The sequence below is a fragment of the Erinaceus europaeus genome, chromosome 13 (assembly GCF_950295315.1).
Source record: "Erinaceus europaeus chromosome 13, mEriEur2.1, whole genome shotgun sequence".
Classification (NCBI taxonomy): Eukaryota; Metazoa; Chordata; class Mammalia; order Eulipotyphla; family Erinaceidae; genus Erinaceus; species Erinaceus europaeus.
This window is the reverse complement of record NC_080174.1, coordinates 50,427,188-50,446,565: the sequence shown is the minus strand read 5'-3', so window position 1 is coordinate 50,446,565 and position 19,378 is coordinate 50,427,188. Positions and strand designations below refer to the sequence as shown.

The window sequence follows — 19,378 nt, the reverse complement described above, 5'->3', positions numbered from 1 at the left end:
TTAAAAGAGCCCTTAAGACAACAAAAGCCTCCTTAGGACTATCTGGTGAAGCTGACTTTTTTTACCTCAATGTACTTTTCTCAATCTTGGTATGAGAATCTCTGTCCTATCCTATAAAATGAAAGAAGAAGAAGAGGAGGAGGGGGAGGAGACTCAGGTGGAGAGCGACCTCCCCAGAATCACACAGCTAGAGGGTGTGGAGGAAGGATTGGAATCCAGCTCCACCTGGATTACTTGGCGTCTCCAGGATACATGAGCCCACTCACTCCAGCAACCCAGCCCTTTCAGCAGGGCTAGCTCACCGCTGCCGCAGGGTGAGCAGGAGCATCCATGATGCCCAGGCTCAGAAAGGCAGCCGAGTGACAGGCAAAGGCTGGTGTGGGAGGCTCCTTGCTAAGCCATCTGCAAACATTTCCTCTGGATGGGAAGTATTATCCACCCGTAACCTCTGGAGGCCTCTGGGAGGCATGTACTCCTCCCTCCCTGCTGCTCCAAGTCAGGCCTGCCAATCAGGAGCCATTAAAAACTAACTGTTCACATTTGTGTGACACATACTGTGTGTCGGGCACAGTGCCAGCCACCTGATGTACACAAGTGTGGCAGTTCACAGGAACCCTGCTGGACAGACAAGGAAACCAAGGCTCACAGGAATTAGACCACACACCTACTCTTACTGCACTAATGAAAGTGGAGCCCAGATTGGCAGCTGACTTCAGAGTCCCACATCTTAGCCCCTGCCCTTCTTAAGTCTACTGCCTCTGTGTAAAGGAACTAGACTCGGGAGATGCTGTATAGGTGGCCACTCCATCTAGCCTGGAGCCAGGAACAGGAGAGGATCCCAAGAGAGCTGCCCAGGCCATGGCCCACACCACATTCCTGTACGCAGTCTGTTAGAGAGGGCTGTGGGCAGAGGAGATGCATGGCTAGGCAGGGCGGAGTCTGCTCTTAGAGTCTATCCCAGTCAGACTGGAGCAGCACTGGTAGGCTGAATATCTAAGGTGCAGCAGGACATTGTGGGGACTAGAAGGGCAGTGGTGGGGGGTGTAAAAAACGAGGTTAGGGAGGCTGGGTGGTGGTGCACTGGGTTAAGCACAGATAGTATGAAGCACAAGGACTGGAGCAAGGGTTCTGGTTTAAACCCCTGGCTCTCCACCTGCAAGGGGGTCACTTTACAAGTGGTAAGGCAGGTCTTCAAGTGTCTCTCTGTCTCCCTCCCTGTCTCCCCCTCCCCTCTCAATTTATCACTGTCATATCCAATAAAAAAAATGAAAAAAAGAAAAACAGGAGGTTAGGACAGCACTTTCCCGATCTCTGTCCATGAAGGCTGGGTCTGTAGGGCTTTCTCTTTGTCAAATGAGTGCTTCTTTCCCTAATAACCACAGAGAAGGGGCAGGAAACACCTCCTTTTTGAAAGACTTACAAGCAGCTAGTGGGCTCACTTTGGATCATGTGGCTAGCCCAATTCAGTCAGCTCTTAAGTTTCCATTTATGTAAATACTTACTCTTGTGGGGAGCTGTATATTGAGTGAAGAAAACTAGTTTTGTCTTTCTCCTTTCTTTTTCTTTCTGTCTTTCTTTTTCTTATTGGGGGGTTAATTGTTTATAGTTCAGGTTTTGACACACAGGCACAACTTCTCATCTCCCCTTGATAGGTATCTGGGATACATTGGCTCCCCCAACTTGCCCCACCCCCGTTGCCATCATATGCCACGATCCCACTTTCTCTTCACCCCATCCCATTTCCTCCTTCCCCAGAGTCCTTTGATTTGGTGCAATATGCCACATTCAGTCCAAGTTTTGCCTTATGATTTCCTTCACTATCCTTTTCTCTTAAGTTTCACCCATGAGTAAGATCATTCAGGATTTGTGTTCTTTCTAGTTTATCTCATCAACATGACACCTTCAAATTTTGACCAAGGTAATGCAAAAGAGATGAGCTAATCATTTTTAGGTGTTGCATAATATTCATATATACATCACAACTTTCTTAGTCACTCATCTGCTATTAGACATCTAGGTTGTTTCCAAATTTTGAACACTGCAAAATGTGCTGCTCTGAACATAGGTTTGCATAGATAGCTCTTATAAAATAGGTGTCTTTGTTTTCTCTGGATATACTCCCATGAGGAAGATTGCCAGGTCCTAAGGTATGTCCATTTCTGGCATTCTGGTGAATCTCCAGACAGTTTTTCACAGAGGTTGGACCAATTCACATTCCTACTGACAACTGAGGAGAGTTCCTTTCTCCCCCACAGCCTCTCCAACAGTTGGTGTTTCTGTCTTTTCTCACAGTTGTAAAGTGGTATCTCATGGTTGCTTTTATTTTGCATTTTCCTGATCATCAGTGACTTTGAGCATACTTACTTTCTTTTTTTTAATTTTTCTTTATTGGGGAATTAATGTTTTACATTCGATAGTAAATACAATAGTTTGCACATGCATAACACTTCCCAGTTTTCCATGTAACAGTACAATCTTTCTGTGACTATACTAGTTTTTTTCTTTCCTTCTTTCTTTCTTTCTTTTTTTTGTTTTCTTTTCCCCTGAACCTGATATATGATATGCAGGTGGATCCAAGTTATTGTCTGGGGAGATAATGGTTGGAAAAGACCAGAAATCTGGATCAGGGAAGAGAGTAGCGCCCAAATATGGAAAATGGGTATAAGTATTGTTGACTGTAAACCCCATTGATTTGATGTGATCTGGGGCCCATATTCATCTTAGGAGCCTATGTGACCTCTGCATCCCTGTAGATCTGAGCTCACATTCTGTGGTCATGAGTAGGAACATTCCTAGCTACCTCAATAATAGGACCCATCTTCCTCAGGTGTAGCATAGAGTATGTTGTCCAGCTTCCCTTCAGAGGATAAAATATTTTCTACCATTGTTGATCCATGTTGAGGGCAAGGTCCTATGGGGGCCCACAAAGGGGTCTGTTGTGTTGTTCCTGATAGAGATGACCGGTAATAGTGGAGAGAGGGATTTATTCGAGGTCTAGGCCCATCATGTCTGTTTAGGAATCTCAGGACTCCCCAAATAGGGCCCTTCTTATGTGACCTTTGACTCCTTTAATCATTGGTGAACCTCTTTCCCCCCCTAACCCCTACCTTGGTCCTCTTTAAGCAACTCAACTTTTTCTCTCTATACCTCTGCCTCTTTCCTCCCTTGTCTTGTTACCACAGGTCCCTGAATATGGGTAAAGAAGCCCTCATCTCCATAGGCATTAGGAGCCCTGATTGCTGAACCCCACTGCCAGGCTGAGGCACAAGCCATCCAGGGAGCAGTGCTTCTCTCAGATGCATCTGGAGGAAAAGCATTTACTTGATGGAGTTTGTGTGGGTTCCCTGGAGCTAACAATTAGTTGAGTAGGATTGAGCCCTGATAATTTGTTGAGTTTACTGAGTTGCTTCTGGGGAAGAAGGAACATTTGCCTACACTGCTTGCCAGCTTATACTGTTCCTGTATTGGGGGATATATCAGAATGAGAAAAGTTCCCCATAAAGCACCAGAAACTTCCAAGTTAATGGACAGCACAGTGAGGATGGTGGGGCCCAGGGGTTGAGGCAGCATGTCTTCTTGGGGAACCACAGGACCTTCCTACTGTCTCTAGGCTTAGCTGCTATGCAAACTTCCCCTTATATATGCCCTCTGCTTCCACCAGTTGGATTTCATTCATTCATTCATTAAATTTTTTAATCACTTCTTCCAGTGAACAATATTTATGGAGCCTTTTTCATGTTTAAGATCGGCAAGGTACTAGGGGGGGAAAAAACCACAAATAAGAAAAAATGCAGGGGGGCAGTGGTAGTGCAGTGGGTTAAGCGCACATAGCTCGAAGTGCAAGGACCAGTGTAAGCATCCCAGTTCAAGCCCCAGGCTCCCCACTGCTTCAAAAGCGGTGAAGCAGGTCTGCAGGTGTCTATCTTTCTCTCCCCTCTCTGTCTTCCCCTCCTCTCTCCATTTCTCTCTGTCCTATCCAACAACAACAATAATAACAATGATAAACAACAAAGGCAACAAAAGGCAAATAATAGCCTTCAGGAGCAGTGGACTCGTAGTGCAGGCACCAAGCCCCAGCAATAACCCTGAAGGCAAAAAAAAAAAAAAAAAAAAAAAAGAAAAAGAAAAGAAAGAAGGAAGGAAGGAAGGAAGGAAGGAAGGAAGGAAAGAAAAAATGCAGCAGCTACTTTCAAGAAGTTTACAGTTTGATGGTTGAGGTGTGCAGCAGTAGAGGGGGACAAAGAAAAGTCCACCTGACTGCAGGGCAGGAGTCAGCAGCAGTAAGATGGCATCTGAAGGGTGTGTTGCAAGTAGATAGAAAAAGGATGGCAGTGAGTCAACGTGGTAGGGAATCTTTGACAAGGAGGTGAATTCTTCATCATTGGAAGTACAGGATGAAGAACAGACTTGACTGAACATATGACAACAATGTAGTTGTTGAGAATCTTATAGGACAGGAGATTAGACCCAGAACACCTTTGGAATCTTTTTCAGTGGATGATTTTAAGATTTCCTGATTCCCACTTTCCTGATTGCAGAGGAGATGTAATTAAAAGTGGTCCCCACTTTTGGTAGCAAGGCTGATGCTGTTCCTTTCTTCTTTCACTTATTCATTCAATCACAAAGCACATATAGTGAGAATGCCTTTAACTCTCAGCACTGAAGTAGCACCTAAAAGTAGCCAATATGTCCTTAACATATTTTCCCATCCCAATGACTCTCTGACCTATGGCATCTAAGTGCCAGCTGCCTGTAGACCCTCTCCCACTTCCACCTTCAGTCTGTGTTCTCCTGCTCCAATCAGCTGAGTCTTGCACTTTCCAAGACTCAGATGGATTTGTTGCCAGCTCTCTCAGTGCCAATCATAGTTGTTATTGTAATTATGTGATTGAAATTAAACATCACATAAACTGATGAAATATGAGTGGGGAAGGAGATATAGTTGCATCTATGGAAACTAAATCAAATACTTTGGAATGACTCCACAAAAGAGTATCTCTAAAGAGAACTGCTTCCTAAATATTAGGTGTGAGCTAGTGAGACAGCTGCTCCCCACTGAATCAGTTCCATGGGGCAGGGGCCAGGTCTGTCTGCTCACTCCTCCAGCTCCTCCAGTTCTAGCTTACAATCTAGCATATTGTAGGTACTCATAAATATTTTTTACTGGATGAGATGCAATTAAGATTGGGAATGGTGAATAATGCACAGTGGTACAGTTTGTAGAAGACACACAGTGAGGAACAAGTATACATCTTCAAAGCCAAGGCCATAGGGGGGCAGAGAGATAAGTCAACATATAGGGAGTAGATTGACAAACACTTGACTTATGCCAGACACCCTGTACCACATGGGAGTGTCATAGCACAAGGGGACATTCTGGGGAAGTGCCTGTGCTATGCTGCCTCCCCCCACCTCCATTGGAATGAAGAAAATAAAGTACCTGGGAGCAGTGAAACCATGCATGGGTGAGGTTCCCAACTCCACCAAAGGAAAAAATAGTCTTGGTTCTGCATTAAATATATTGGCAAGTAAATGTGCTATTAAAGATTTTACATACAATAAAGTGCTTGAGCTATGTATGCATTCTTTTATGATTTCCCACTTAGAATTTTTTTTTATTAACCAAACTATATCATCTGCAAGGCTTCTGTGGTATGTGTCAGTAACTCTTTCTACAGAGGCCCAGATAAATAATTTTGACTTTGCAAGTTATGGTTTCTGTCACAGCTACTCAGCTCTTGCCTTTGTGGTCTGAACGCAGACAATATGTAAATGGAAGGGCCTGGTTTCCATCCTGTAAGACTATTATTCACAAAAACAGGCAGCAAGCTATAGATGGCCAGCCTCTGTTTCATGGAAGTGATTTTCCCTGTGTGCCAAGAATTGTACTGTGTGACTGGAAATACAAAGACATATAGGGCCCTGTCCCTGCTCTTAGGGATCCTACCTTCCAGTTGGGGGAATGGTAAATTAGATATGAGTAAGTCAGAAGGTGATTGTGATTTGCTGTGATCGGTCCAGTAGCAGATGCATGCCCATGGGGCAGAAGGAACACAGTGAGAGAACTGTTCTCCTGTGGGGGCACAGGGAAGGAGAGATGGAGTACCTGAGCCATGTGCCTGTGTTCATAGGATCAGTTACCCCCCCCCACTAGTTAGGTAGGACTATAGTAAATGTCATTCCAAGTCCAGGGACTAGCATGTGCAAATACAATGAGACAAAAAGTAGCAGAGTCAAAGAAGCTGTTATTGGGGAAGAACAGCATTCAACAGCTTGGATTTAACCCTGGAATAATGAGCCTTCACTTCTGAAGGCTCCTTACTTCAGGAAAGTAAGGATCTTTTTATCTTGGGTGAGAGGAGGTGATAAATTTTATTATTAGTCATCTCACAGTGATTTACAAACTCACATGATTCCACATATAACCCCCCCCTCACACACACACACACACACATACACACACACACACACACACGCGTGCACGCACACACACACCCTTTCTCATACACACAAATGCACACCACTAAAGTCTTGTGGACCCACTCCCACCACCATATTCTCATAAAGTCTAAGACATCCAGTTATATTTTTTGAAATTCATTTGTGGAAATCATGCAAAAAAAAAAAAGGCAATCCAATAAAGTAAAAGATATGAACATTTTTCTAAAGAAGACATACAGATGACACACAAAGATGTGTGAAAAATCCTCCATATCGCTTACCATTAGAGAAATGTAAATTAAAACCACAGTGAGAATGGTTAAGATAAAATAAAATAAAATAAAATCAAGAGATGATGTGGAAAAACAAAAACTACCACACATTCTGTTGGTGGAGAGACAGAGATTTGATGAGATCTTCCCCAGAGTACAGAGGGGAGCTGGAGGCAGAGGGCAGATCAGGCTAGCTCTGGGGGGCTGGGTGGTGGTGCACCTGGTTTATCGAACATATTACAGTACGCAAGGACCCAGATTCAAGCCCCCAACCCCCACCTGCAGGGGGAAAGCTTCACAAGTGGTGAAGCAGGGCTGCAGGTGTTTCTCTATTCCCCTCTCTACCACTCCCTTCCCTCTCAATTTCTGGCTATCTCTATCCAGTAAATAATTAAGATCCTTTAGAAAGTACTTTTTAAAAAAAGTCTAGCTCGGGAGTCGGGCCGTAGCACAGCGGGTTAAGTGCAGGTGGCGCAAAGCACAAGGACCGGCATAAGGATCCCGGTTCGAACCCCGGCTCCCCACCTGCAGGGGAGTCGCTTCACAGGCGGTGAAGCAGGTCTGCTGGTGTCTATCTTTCTCTCCTCCTCTCTGTCTTCCCCTCCTCTCTCCATTTCTCTCTGTCCTATCCAACAACGACAACAACAATAATAACTACAACAATAAAAGAACAAGGGCAACAAAAGGGAATAAATAAGTAAAATAAATATTAAAAAATTTAAAAAAAAAGTCTAGCTCTATAACATTGCAGTCATGCAATGGACAAGACTTGGAGAAGGAGAGATAGACACTGGGGTTGATGTCTGGATTGAGTGACTGGGAGGTTGGTGCAGATTAAAGGGAAAGTGAGCCCCAAAGAACAAGAACAACTAGAGGAAAACTATCTCTTGCTGAGAACTTACTAATTAGCCTCAAACACACATAGGTGGGTAGCAAGGAGTTGAATCTTTTTAGGGTAAGTCAAGCTTTTTGGAGCTTCCTGCACAAGTGGGATGGGAGGCACTGTTGGGAAAGAGAAGCTGGAGAGACTAAGGCTCATCTTTTTCAAAGATAAGGCTAGAGACTGGAGGACTCCAGCAGCTCATATCCAAGAGACTGGTACTCGTCCTAGGCATTTACCCAGTTTCTGGAAAATATATAACACTGTGGGTGCACCTTGAAGATTGAGTTTATCTTGACATAGCAAAAGTCTAAGAATTTGACTAAAAGAAAATCTGGCATAGCAATCAATTGTGATGAAACTGAGTGTCAGGGCTGAATCTTGTTTCAGAGATGAGAGCAAACTTGGGTGGGTGAACCCTAGGAGTCAGCCTCCAACAAGAGCCTTGCTGTTCTTTCCCACCATCCCAAAGATATTTCCAGAAAAGTTTCCTGGTTGCATCAGCAGATCCTCCCCCTCCCCCAAGGAGGAGAGCAGATGGCTGATGGGAAAGAAAGAGGGTTTGGAAGTGATAGCTGGGTAGTAAGCGTCGCCCATCGTTCACATTCTTTCAGGGGGTGAGGAGATGGTTTACACTTGCCTCCGGCATACAGAAATGCTTCAGCCCTGAATCAGACCCTGACTATACACATAGCTTAGTCAAGAGAGAAAGCCTACAGTGGGTGTCTGGGAGTACCTAGAAGGCAACACTGCAGCCAAATCCCCCAGTATCACAGGCTTCACAGAGACTCCCATGCATAAGGAACTTCAGTGCCGGTGACACAAGGCAAGTACGATGCCTTGTATAGAATATCTATTTGGTGAATAAATGAATGAGTGAATGTTTCCCCAAGGATGATAGTGTTCAGGAAAGCTGAGATTCAAACCAAGATCTAATACTTTTGTTTCTCAATTTACAATTAGGCAGTGGTCCTTTGCAGAATGACTCCTGTCACCTCATGGGAGTGTCCTTCTGCACACCCCAAGGTCCTCACTGTACAGGAAGCTTCCTTGGGAGAAATGCTTTCCATGAATTTTGCTTAAAACCCTCCTATTACTAAAAGGCGAGTTGAGAGTTTTCTGCAGAGGAACTCAGAGCCATCCCCCCCCCCCCCCATAATCAACTACAAGCATTAAAGGGAATTTTTTTTTCATTCTCCTCAAGCCAGATTCCATTAATGAAGCTCCATTTAATGGAAGTCAATTTACCAAAAAGAAAAAAAAAATTGAGTGTAATTGCTTAAAAACATTTTGTGTTGTACTGCAATGGCAATTTCCTGGGCAAACTTGGAATCCCCCAGGCCCCCCCTTAGGGAAGTTAATGTGGACAGAAAGGTTTGAAGGGGAGAATCTCTTTTTGTGTTTCTCTCCTTTAATTATGATTTTAGGAGAGAGCAGAATTAAAGAGGATCCCGTGGGGAGGAGAGTGGGAGGAGCAGGAGCAGAATGGAATCCAGCCTAAACTGCTCCACTGCCCTCCTTCCTGCTCACACGTGTGTCCGCATAATGCAGAGGTATGTGGACTCTGGAGTGAGGTGATCTTGGATCGAATCATACCTCTGCCAGTTAATACTGTGTTTCTTAACCTTGAGTAAGTTTTTTACCCTTTCTGTGTATCCACGGTGATGCAATAGGGAAGGACATAAAGAGCTACTGCCACAAATGCAGAGAAACATGAAAAAAAAAAAAAGTTTGTGTTTCAGTTTGCTGTACATAAGCTTTTCTGTTGGGAGAATTAGGTGTGTGCACACTCATGGAAGTGCTTAGGGAGAAAAGACAGGTGGGAGAACCATGCCAGGAAGACCTCACTAAGAAGGTAACATTTAACAAAAGACACTGAGAAAGTGAGGCATGGAACTGGTGGAGGTCTGAGGAAGAGTCAGCTAATAGGCAGAAGCAATGAAGTAATGAAGCAATGAAGAAGCAAAGGCCCTGGGGTAGAAGCAGACCAGGCTTCTTTCAACCAGCAAGGAGTAGTGGAGCATAAAGAGAAGATAGGGGAGGTAAAGGCCCACTGACATTTTTAAGGCCCGAGGATTAAAATCATTGAAGATTTACCTGTTTTTAATTAACTCCATTAAAGCATAATTTACATAAAGCAGAAGTACCCATCTTCTTTCATTTCTTTTTGTTGTGACAGGGGCTTTACCACTCTGCTTTTCCAAGTTGAGACAGAGAAGGAGAGAGAAAGACACCACAGTGCCGAAGCCTCATCCAGTGCCCTGGGAGCCTGGTTTAAACCTGAAATTGCCCATCCTAAAAGGTGCACTTTTTTGGAGCTGTGACAAATATGTTCATCCCATATAGCCACCACCTCATTTGAGATAGGAAACACTTCCATCACTTTGACGGTTTCTCATATGATAAAAAAAGGAAAGAGTCATATCCTCATGTATAGAAAGGGGAAAAATATTTATTTAGAGATACAAGATGCTGATGAACAAAGAGAGGGCATGGCTTATGCATCAAGAAACCACAGGTCTAATAGGTTTATTTTTATTTTTATAGTATTTTTAGCAACCAGGACGTGTTTTAGTTTATTTATTTTATTTTATTTATTTTTAAATGTTTATTTATTTATTCCCTTTTGTTGCCCTTGTTGTTTTATTGTGGTAGTTATTGTAGTTGTTATTGATGTCGTCATTGTTGGATAGGATACAGATAAATGGAGAGAGGAGGGGAAGACAGAGAGGGGGAGAGAAAGATGAGACACCTGCATATGCTTCACCACTTGAGAAGCAACTTCCATGCAGGTGGGGAGCCAGGGGCTCGAACTGGGATCCTTACGCTGGTCCTTGCGCTTCACACCACTGTGCTTAACCCGCTGTGCTACCGCCCGACTCCCACTTTATTTATTTTATTTACCAGGGCATTGCTTTGTGCTGATTTCTGCTGGTGCTGGCTATTGAGCCTGGAGGCCCAGAGCCTCATGCATGAAACTCAGTTTGCATAACCATTATGCTGTCTCCCAGCCCCTCTGTGCAAGAGGACTGCAGCAACATCTGCTTCTCTGGGAGAAACTGGTCGGGGCAAAATACAGGGAGTGGGGGTGCAGAGTAGGGGCTGAGTGGGGCATGGGTATTTCGTGTATCCTGAGGTTGCCAGTTCTGATCAGTAGTCCTGGATAAGTAATGGGCCCTTATAGCCTTGAAAGGTTTTATGGCAGGCTTCATACCTCATGGTAGGTAGTGGAAGGTCTTATAAATTTGTAAAAAGAGACAAAGGGAGACAGACATGCACTGATGTGAACCAGAAAAACTCTTTCCTGAGTTATAGTGTCAACAATTACCTTATTCCTTCCTTGGCAGTCCTCACCCTGTATCTCTCACAAGCAACTCTGGCAGCTACTGATCTGCTTTATCTTATTATGGGTATTTCCAAAGTTTTGTGTGAATATAATACACAATACACTCTTTCACCAGCCAGCACAATGCATTTGAGTCACCTATGTCTTTGTATGCACCTGTAGTTTGTTCTTTGTATCAGAGAGTTTTGAGCAAGGTATGACACCATCAGAGCATTATGAATTTGCTGGGATGATTTCAGCTTATAAGCCTGTAACTCTTTAGTGTAAGCCAAAGGGTTTTCAGATGCACAGTGTTTGTGTCAGTGGAGGTGGGATAAGAACAGACTGAAAATGCACAATCAACACAGTAGGGTTCTGGGAGTGAGCACATGTGTGAAAGAAGTGGAAGGCAAGAGTTGTTCCTTAGGGATTTTTTGGACTGACAGTTGGAGCATAAAGCAGATCTCAGCTTTGGGAGCCTCAATAACTTCCACTTACAATCATTTTAAAACATATTTTTTATTTAGGGAGTCGGGCGGTAGCACAGTGGGTTAAGTGCATGTGGCGCAAAGCACAAGGACCAGCCTAAGGATCCCAGTTTGAATCCCCAGCTCCCCACCTGCAGGGGAGTCACTTCACAGGCGGTGAAGCAGGTCTGCAGGTGTCTGTCTTTCTCTCCTCCTCTCTGTCTTCCTCTCCTCTCTCCATTTCTCTCTGTCCTATCCGACAATAACATTAATAACAACAATAATAATTACAACAAAAATAAAAAACAAGAGCAACAAAAGGATAAATAAATAAATACTATAAAATTAAAAAAAATTATTATTGGATAGAGACAGAAAGAAATTGAGAGGGGAGAAGGAGCTAGAAAATGAAGAGACAAAGAGATACCTGCAACCCGACTTCACCACTCGTGAAGCTTTTTCCCTGTAGGTGGAGACCAGTGGTTTGAACTTGGGTCCTTGCACACTGTAATGTGTGTGTTTAACTATGTGTGCCACTGCCTAGCCCCTCCAATCTTTATTACTAACTTCATCCTAACTTGGGACACCCACTCCCATGCCTACCACCCTCCCCATGCCATTTTGCAGCAAGCAGCTTTTGGCTTTGAATTATTTAATTGAAATTTCCCACTTCTACTTCCCTTATGCAAATAGCCTCCCAACTTTGTCACTGAGATAGAATTAAATGTGACCTAAGGAGGGAAAACCCACAGTACTGTTTGTGGCACCTTAGAAAACTGAAATGACTCTGCCTGTAATAAACTATTTTAAATGGGATCTGGTGAAGTACAGTAATTGGTTTCTGTAATAGCTCTTACCATAGCAATGTGGGTTATATTCCTGGAGTCTGGTGTGTGTCAGCATTTTCATTATAGTAAAAACTCAGTTTTATAGAATGTGAAGCTCTTAGTAAGTTCTTTCATTTAATACATATTTATGGAGACCCTCTGTGCTATATCTCTCCTATTTGGCCCTATAGCTCCTCTCTCAATCTGTGCACCACCTATTGCACGTCTGTAAACGTGGGACAGGCATCAGTTAACTTCTCTTCCTCTTGGGCTTCTAATGTGCTTAATAAGAGCATCACAGGAGGTGGGGAGGAGGGGAAGGAGGAGAGTGAGCTTCATAGATTCATCCCTTGCTTCCTCCAGGTGGAACTTTTGCCAACTGGCTATAATTCAGACTGGTGATACAGGCTCTGCACGGTGGCCTTTTCCATGTAACCCTTTCCTCTGTGAGTTTTAAAAATCCAACCTCGAAAGCAAACAGACTTGGAAACATCAATATAAAAATAGAAGTAACCAGACTGGATGCACGTGGAAGAGTGGGCATATTACAGTATTACTGTTATTACTCTCAGACATGTTAAATACTACTCCTATGTCACATTGGTGGTGAGTGGCGAAGCCTGGATGTAAGCCTTAATCTGTATGGTTTCAAAGCACAGGAGAATAGAATAAGTCTTTCTGAGTGTAAACAACTTGAGGGCTTCCAGAAGTCCATTCTGGTGACAGGGGAGGTGCAGGAGAGAATAGACGGGTGAGGCAGTAGCACACCCAGTTGAGTGTACATTTACTATACATAGGGACCTAGGTTCAAGACCCTGTCCCCTACCTTTAGTGGGGAAACTTCAGGAGCAGTCAAGGAGGGCCAGGTCTCTCCCTCTCTGTTTCCCTCTCCCATCTCCATTTCTCCTTGTCCTAGCAAATTAAAAAAATGAATTAATTAATTAAAAAATAAAATCCACAGCCATTTTTAAAAAAAGGGAAGAAAAAATTAAGACCTAGAGTAGGAGTATGGTATTCTTGAAGAGATGTATGTGAACACAGGCGTAGGAGAAGACAGGGCTGAAGAGTGATGTCCATGGGGACAAATCAGAGAAAATGTGGGGTTGGATCAACAGAGACTGTGAGCTAGAGGAGAGAAGAAGGAGGGAAATCTGGGGAAGCAGTGACTGAATGGGCAGAGGAGGGAGGGAGCACCTAGCAGCTGTCCAGGTCCTTTCTCCTGACTACAGAGAGGACCTGAAGAATGTGCTAAAGCTGAACTTCTGTCCAGAAGTGAGGGGCTGACCTTGTGCAGGGCCGTTGCGTCCAGCCCTTTCCCCTGGGGGCTGGACCTCTGCTTAGGGACCTGTGCTTCTGTCAGGGATGGTTGGGTGGACGTTTACTATGAGGAGACTAGACTTGTGCTTGGGGGATTGCTCTGTAAGGAAGGCTGGACCTCTCTCCTGGGATGGTGGCTAAACCTCTAGAAGTACAGGACTGTGCTGGGAAGACTAGACTAGGGAGAACTAGGGAGGACGGGCCTCTCCGGGGAGGGCTGGACCCCTCTCCTGTGCTAAATGGTGCTCTAGGCTTTGAGGATTTCTTCTTCCCCTTGGCATGGCAAAGAAAACAGCACTGGAATCTGGGGCAGCACAGTCTTCCCTTTCTTCTCCAGGCGCCTACCAATCATGGGTGTTGAGGAGACTCCTGTGTCCCCCTCTGTCCCAACCAGTTCTGGTCCCTGACCCTAGCTCCTTCCTGTCCCTGCAGGTTCACTGGAGCCAGCCTCCCAGCCCCAGTCATCAGCAGCAAGAACTGGCTGCGGCTGCACTTCACGTCGGACGGTAACCACCGGCAGCGTGGCTTCAGCGCCCAGTACCAAGGTAGGTATATGGCAACAGGGCTTCAGGTCATCCCTGCTTCTGTGGTCCTGTCCTCACATGCAGGCCCAGAGAGCTGCACCTCTGCATCTGTCACTGAGAGCCTGGATGTCCCTCTTCATCGTGGTTAATGAGTACCGCCTAAGAGCCAGGCAGTGGGCAAAGCCCTGGACGCAGGTCTCAATTCATCCTCACCAGTGCCCAGTGAAGGGAGTACTAATATCATCCCCCTTCTTCTTTTTTAATAAATTAAAAAAAATTTCAGCATAGAGACAGACATCAAAAGGAATGGGGAGATAAACAGGGAGAGAGACACTGTAGCATTGCTTTACAGCTCATGAAGCTTTTCCCTAGCAGATGAGGACTGGGGACTTGAACCAGGGCCCTTAGGCATGGTAACATGTGCACTCTAATGGGTGCTCCACTACTCAGCTCAATCATCCCTCTTCTGTGAACGAATAAGCTACGTTCACCTCCAAATTAAGCCATCTGAATTCTTGCTTATCTATTGAATCCAAAGTCCACGCTCTATCCCCAGTTCAGCTCACCCTGGCAGGAAATGGGAGAATAGTTCACATTCCCTCTCTCTTTCATTTTATGTTCTTTTTTTGGGGGGGGGTGAGTAAGCACAATTACATTACAAATGTCACCAGAATAACTTTGGGGAGCTCTGTAACTATGTTCAGTTCTGTCAAGAGCTGAAATCTGATCTCCTAGTAAGAGAGCAGAGCAGGAAGAGCAGGCACACAAGTTTCATTCCAGTCATGGAGAATTTCCTAACCCCCAAGAGCCATCTATAAAATTCATTGGGTTAACCCCCAAGATGGGAACTCTCCATGCCTGGAGGCAATCCAGCAAAGCCCTTGGATTGGGTGGTGGAGATAATGGCAGGCCTTTCATGCTTGTGTTTATTGGAAGTACACAAAATTTATAGAGATAAACACCAAGGACTGGCCTTATACCTTGCTCATTAAGCCTTTTAAGTATTTACCAATTATAAATTGATGTTGTTTCTAATTGATTCAACAGTGAACTTGTCTTGCTCGACTATTAAATCCAGGGCCCTGTGGGAGACCTTGGGGAAGAAGAGAGAGGCATGGGCTTCTACTGTAAGTAAGCCATTGGGTATGGTAGTCTGTGTTAGAACTACACAGTGTGGGGCTGCTACAAGAGAGAAAGGGATCTGTAATCCCTGTCCAGTAAACAGAGGAGGGAGCACTGATTCTCAGAGAGAAGAGATCTTCCAGCTTCTTCCTCCATACACCTCTCAGAGGCTGAGTGGAATCCCTGCAGTCTGGCCCCTGAGGTCGGGGAACAAGAACACCAGAAGCAGAAGAATTGCCTTTCAAGTCTGCACCTGCAAAGGCTGGCCTTAATTCCTTAGTTGTGGATAACAGGATACATTTGAAATAGTGGGGAATAAACAAGAAACCAACCTAATCTGAGGAGCTTAGCAAGGTTGTGTTCTGCGAACCTTCCTGGAGACGTTTCTCTCCACTGAGCTGAGGTTGGGCCTTTATGAAAGTGAGGTGCCTGTCTGTTTTTTTTCTTCACCCTGGTGCTTCACAAAATATAAAAGCAGAAATGGGTGTTGCTGGTCCATCTGATTAAATAGATGCTGCACGTTCTCATCTTTCAGGTTACTGAGGACCCGTTTGTCATTGCTGTGGGTTAAGGCTCAGTGCTAGACAGGGGACAAGGAAAGCCCAGGACAGGCAGTTTCTAGAAAGTGAGGCTCACACATGGAGTGTACACCTACTGTGTGCCAGGCTCTGCACAAGGCTCTATCCCCATTGCTCCATTAGAACATCCCCCTGCAGTGACACATGTTTTTAATTCCCACTTTTCAGCTAAGGAACCAGAAGTCTTTAGCTGGTGACTAAATAATCCAACACAGAGAGATCTCACAGCCTATCAGTGGTGACACTAATTAGAATTCATTCACAGGTCTGTGCTGCTGCTGCTGCTGTCATTACTGATTTTGGTGTTTGGTTGGTTTTGTTTTTGATTTTTTGGGGGGCAGGGGGGTTGGCACACAACACCCTAGGTTCTTTTCCCCTGACACACTTTGGGTGTTTTACCTTTCCTGTCTAATTGGTAGATGCTGAACTTTGTACTGTAAACTCACCCCGTAGTAAAAATACTAATAGTAATAAAATAATTCATTTTTGCATATACCCCAACACATGCATAAAGCTGTAGAACTAGAAGGAAAATGTCACCAAGTGGTATTTACCCTCATCAGTGCACCCTACACACTCCTTTTCCAATTTTTAATGTGAGGCGCAACCTCTAAATTAATTTCCCATGTCTGTAGCAGGAAACAGCCCACAATCTGAAAAACAGTTTTAATTACCAAGGTCTCAAAGGCAGGCCCTTTCTCATTCCCTCTGCATCTCTCTCAGCACAGCTCCACATAGGGTTTGTACATTCTCCCTGCCAGTGTTAAAAGAGGAATTTCCACACCTTGGGCATTGATTATTTCATTCAGTTCCTCTAGCAACTCTGTGAAGTAACTATTTTATTAGTCCCGTTGTACAGATGAGGAACACAAGCTACAAGGTGGGAGCCTAGCTGACTCAAGCAGGAGCCAGGATGTGGTCCCAGGAACACTAATCTGGATATGGCATGTTTAAGTGTTGTGGTATGTTGTAGTGTGTGTTGATTGTGTTAACAAAGGAATCTGTCTTGGGACTTTTCATCAGTATACAGTCATCATTTAGTAACAATCAGTGACTGGACAGAGCAGGGTGTCTCAGCCTCACAACTGTAGCCTGGGTCATTTTCTGATGGGGCACTGTTTCATGCATTCCTAAGATGTTTAGAAGCATGGTGGGGGTGGGGGGCGCTGAGTGTGGCACACCTGGCTGAGTGCACATGTTACAGTGTGTAAGGACCTGGATTCAGGCCCCCAGTCGCCACCTGCAGGGGCAAAGCTTTGTGAGTAGTGAAGCAGTGTTGCAGCTGTCTCTCTGCCTCTCTCCTATATCATCTCCTTCCCTCTTGATTTCTGGCTGCTTATCAAATAAATAAATATTAGCTTTTTTAAAGAAGGATGTTTGGCCTCTGTCTACTAGATTTTATTGATATATGCCAGTTGCAAACCCCCCCCCCCGCCATAGTTATGACAACCAAAACATTTTCAGACGTTTCCAAATGTCCATTACATGCAAAACTATCCTCAGCTGTGAACCCCTGTGCCAAAGCAGTGTAACTTTGGGACCCTGATCTAACCCTGTCTAGTTTTGAAGCTCACTAGACGTGTAGTACCCTATAACACAGTCTGAAAAAGACAGACTAGGCTCTAGCAGGGACAGAGGGAACCCTTCTTGTTTATATCTGAAGAGAAGTAAAGGAAGGGACCATTAGCAGAGTTGAGGGTGGACTGAAAGGAAGCCTTAGGGAAGATGAGACAGAGGTCGGGGGTGGTTCACCACTGCTAGAGGGATAGAGGGAATGGCAAGAACTACAGCATTGAGAAGGGGCCACCTGGCAGAGCTGAGGAGCCTGACTCCTGCCCATCCACAGTGCAGGAGAAGGAGCCCAAGGACTCCATAACTAGTGTAGACAAAGGGACTGCAGAATGCGCAACCAGCTCTGGAGGAGGGGCCTGGGAGCCAAGGACCTGAGCACTCTTTTCTTCTACTGTCGCATCTGCTCTCAGATAACCTTGGACCGCCAACCCTATAAGAAGCAGAAACTAGTGGTATATTGTCTTTATTTGTATTTCTCTGACAATCAGTGACTTGGAATATTTTTCCTTTTGTCTGTCAGCCTTTTGGTCTTTTCATAGCAGTACAATTCAGAATAGCCCAACCTTGGAAGCAGTTTAGGTATTCAATAACAGATGAACGGCTGAGAAAGTTGTGGTATATATACATAATATATACTACTTAGCTATTAAGAATTCTGAAGTTGGGGGCTGGGCGGTAGCCTAGCAGGTTAAACATAAGGACCGGCATAAGGATCCCAGTTCGAGCCCCCAGCTCCCCACCTTCAGGGAAGTCGCTTTACAAGGTTTGAAGCAAGTCTGCAGGTGTCTGCCTTTCATCTCCCCCTCTCTGTCTTCCCCATCTCTCTCCATTTCTCTCTGCCCTACCCAATAACAATGACAACAATAAAAACAATAATAATAACCACAACAAGGGCAACAAAGGGGAAAAGAAAAGCCTCCAGGAGCAGTGGATTCATGGTGCAGGCACTGAGCCCAGCAATAACCCTGGAGGCAAAAAAGAAAGAAAGAATTATGATGTCACCTGATTCATCTCATCTTGGATAGAGCTTGTAGGAATCTTGTTAAGTGAGATAAGCCAGAAAGAAATATTCACCAGATGATCTCACTCATTGGTAGAAGTTGACAAATAAGAACAGAAGGGAGAAGAAGCACAGAGTAGAAACTTCGACTGGGTTTGGCATATTACACCAAAGTAAAGGACTCTGGGGGGAGCAGGGGTGCTTTCCAGTCCTGTTGCAAAATGGTAAAGGAGGAGCTAGGCAGTGGGTAAAAATAATTTTGTGGAAAATTGATAAGTTTTATGCATGTATCAATAACTATATCTACTATACCTACCATTAATTCCCCCAATAAAAAGAAGAGAAAAAAAAGAAGCAGAGACAAGGCAACAGAAGCCCTGCTCTAGCCTGCTCAGGGCTGTGAGAGGCTAACTTCTCTGTTCTTTCTTTATTCTTTTTTTTTTTAATTTTTATTTATAAAAAGGAAACACTGACAAAAACCAAAGGATAAGAGGGCTACAGCTCCACACAATTCCCACCAGCAGAACTCCGTATCCCATCCTCTCCCCTGATAGCTTTTCTATTCTTTATTCCTCTGGGAGCATGGACCCAGGGACATTATGGTCCCTGAAGGGACCATAATTCCAGAAGGTGGAAGGTCTGGCTTCTGTAATTGCTTCTTCACTGAACATGGGTGTTGACAAGTCAGTCTATACTCCCAGCCTCTATACTCCTCTCTCTTTCCCTAGTGGGGCAGGGCTCTGGGGAAGCGGGGCTTCAGGACACATTGGTGTGGTCATCTGCCCAGGGAAGTCAGGTTGGCATCATGGTAGCATCTGGAACCTGGTGGCTAAAAGAAGAGTTAACATATAAAGCAAAACAAATTGTTGGGTAATCATGAACCCAAAGGCTGGAATAGTGCAGATGAAGATTTGGGGGTCTCCATTTTTAAGATAGTTATTAGGGCTATTTTAGTTATTTTCCAAAGGGCCCGTGACTATACTAGTTTTTTTTTTTTTTTAAGCCTGACATCTGATATGCAGGTAGATCCAAGTTATTGTCTAGGGAAATAAT

General features: G+C 44.5%; 1 protein-coding gene across 5 annotated transcripts in view; it reads left to right on the top strand.

Annotated features, from left to right (window-relative positions):
• The window catches only part of CSMD2 (CUB and Sushi multiple domains 2), an 814,611-nt gene that overhangs the window by 382,257 nt on the left and 412,976 nt on the right, over nucleotides 1-19,378 (top strand). For all 5 annotated transcript variants that reach the window (XM_060205823.1, XM_060205822.1, XM_060205821.1 and 2 more), the window contains exon 6: nucleotides 13,962-14,074. In XM_060205823.1, the coding sequence (XP_060061806.1) occupies nucleotides 13,962-14,074 (113 nt within the window). The remainder of the gene's footprint in view (nucleotides 1-13,961; nucleotides 14,075-19,378) is intronic.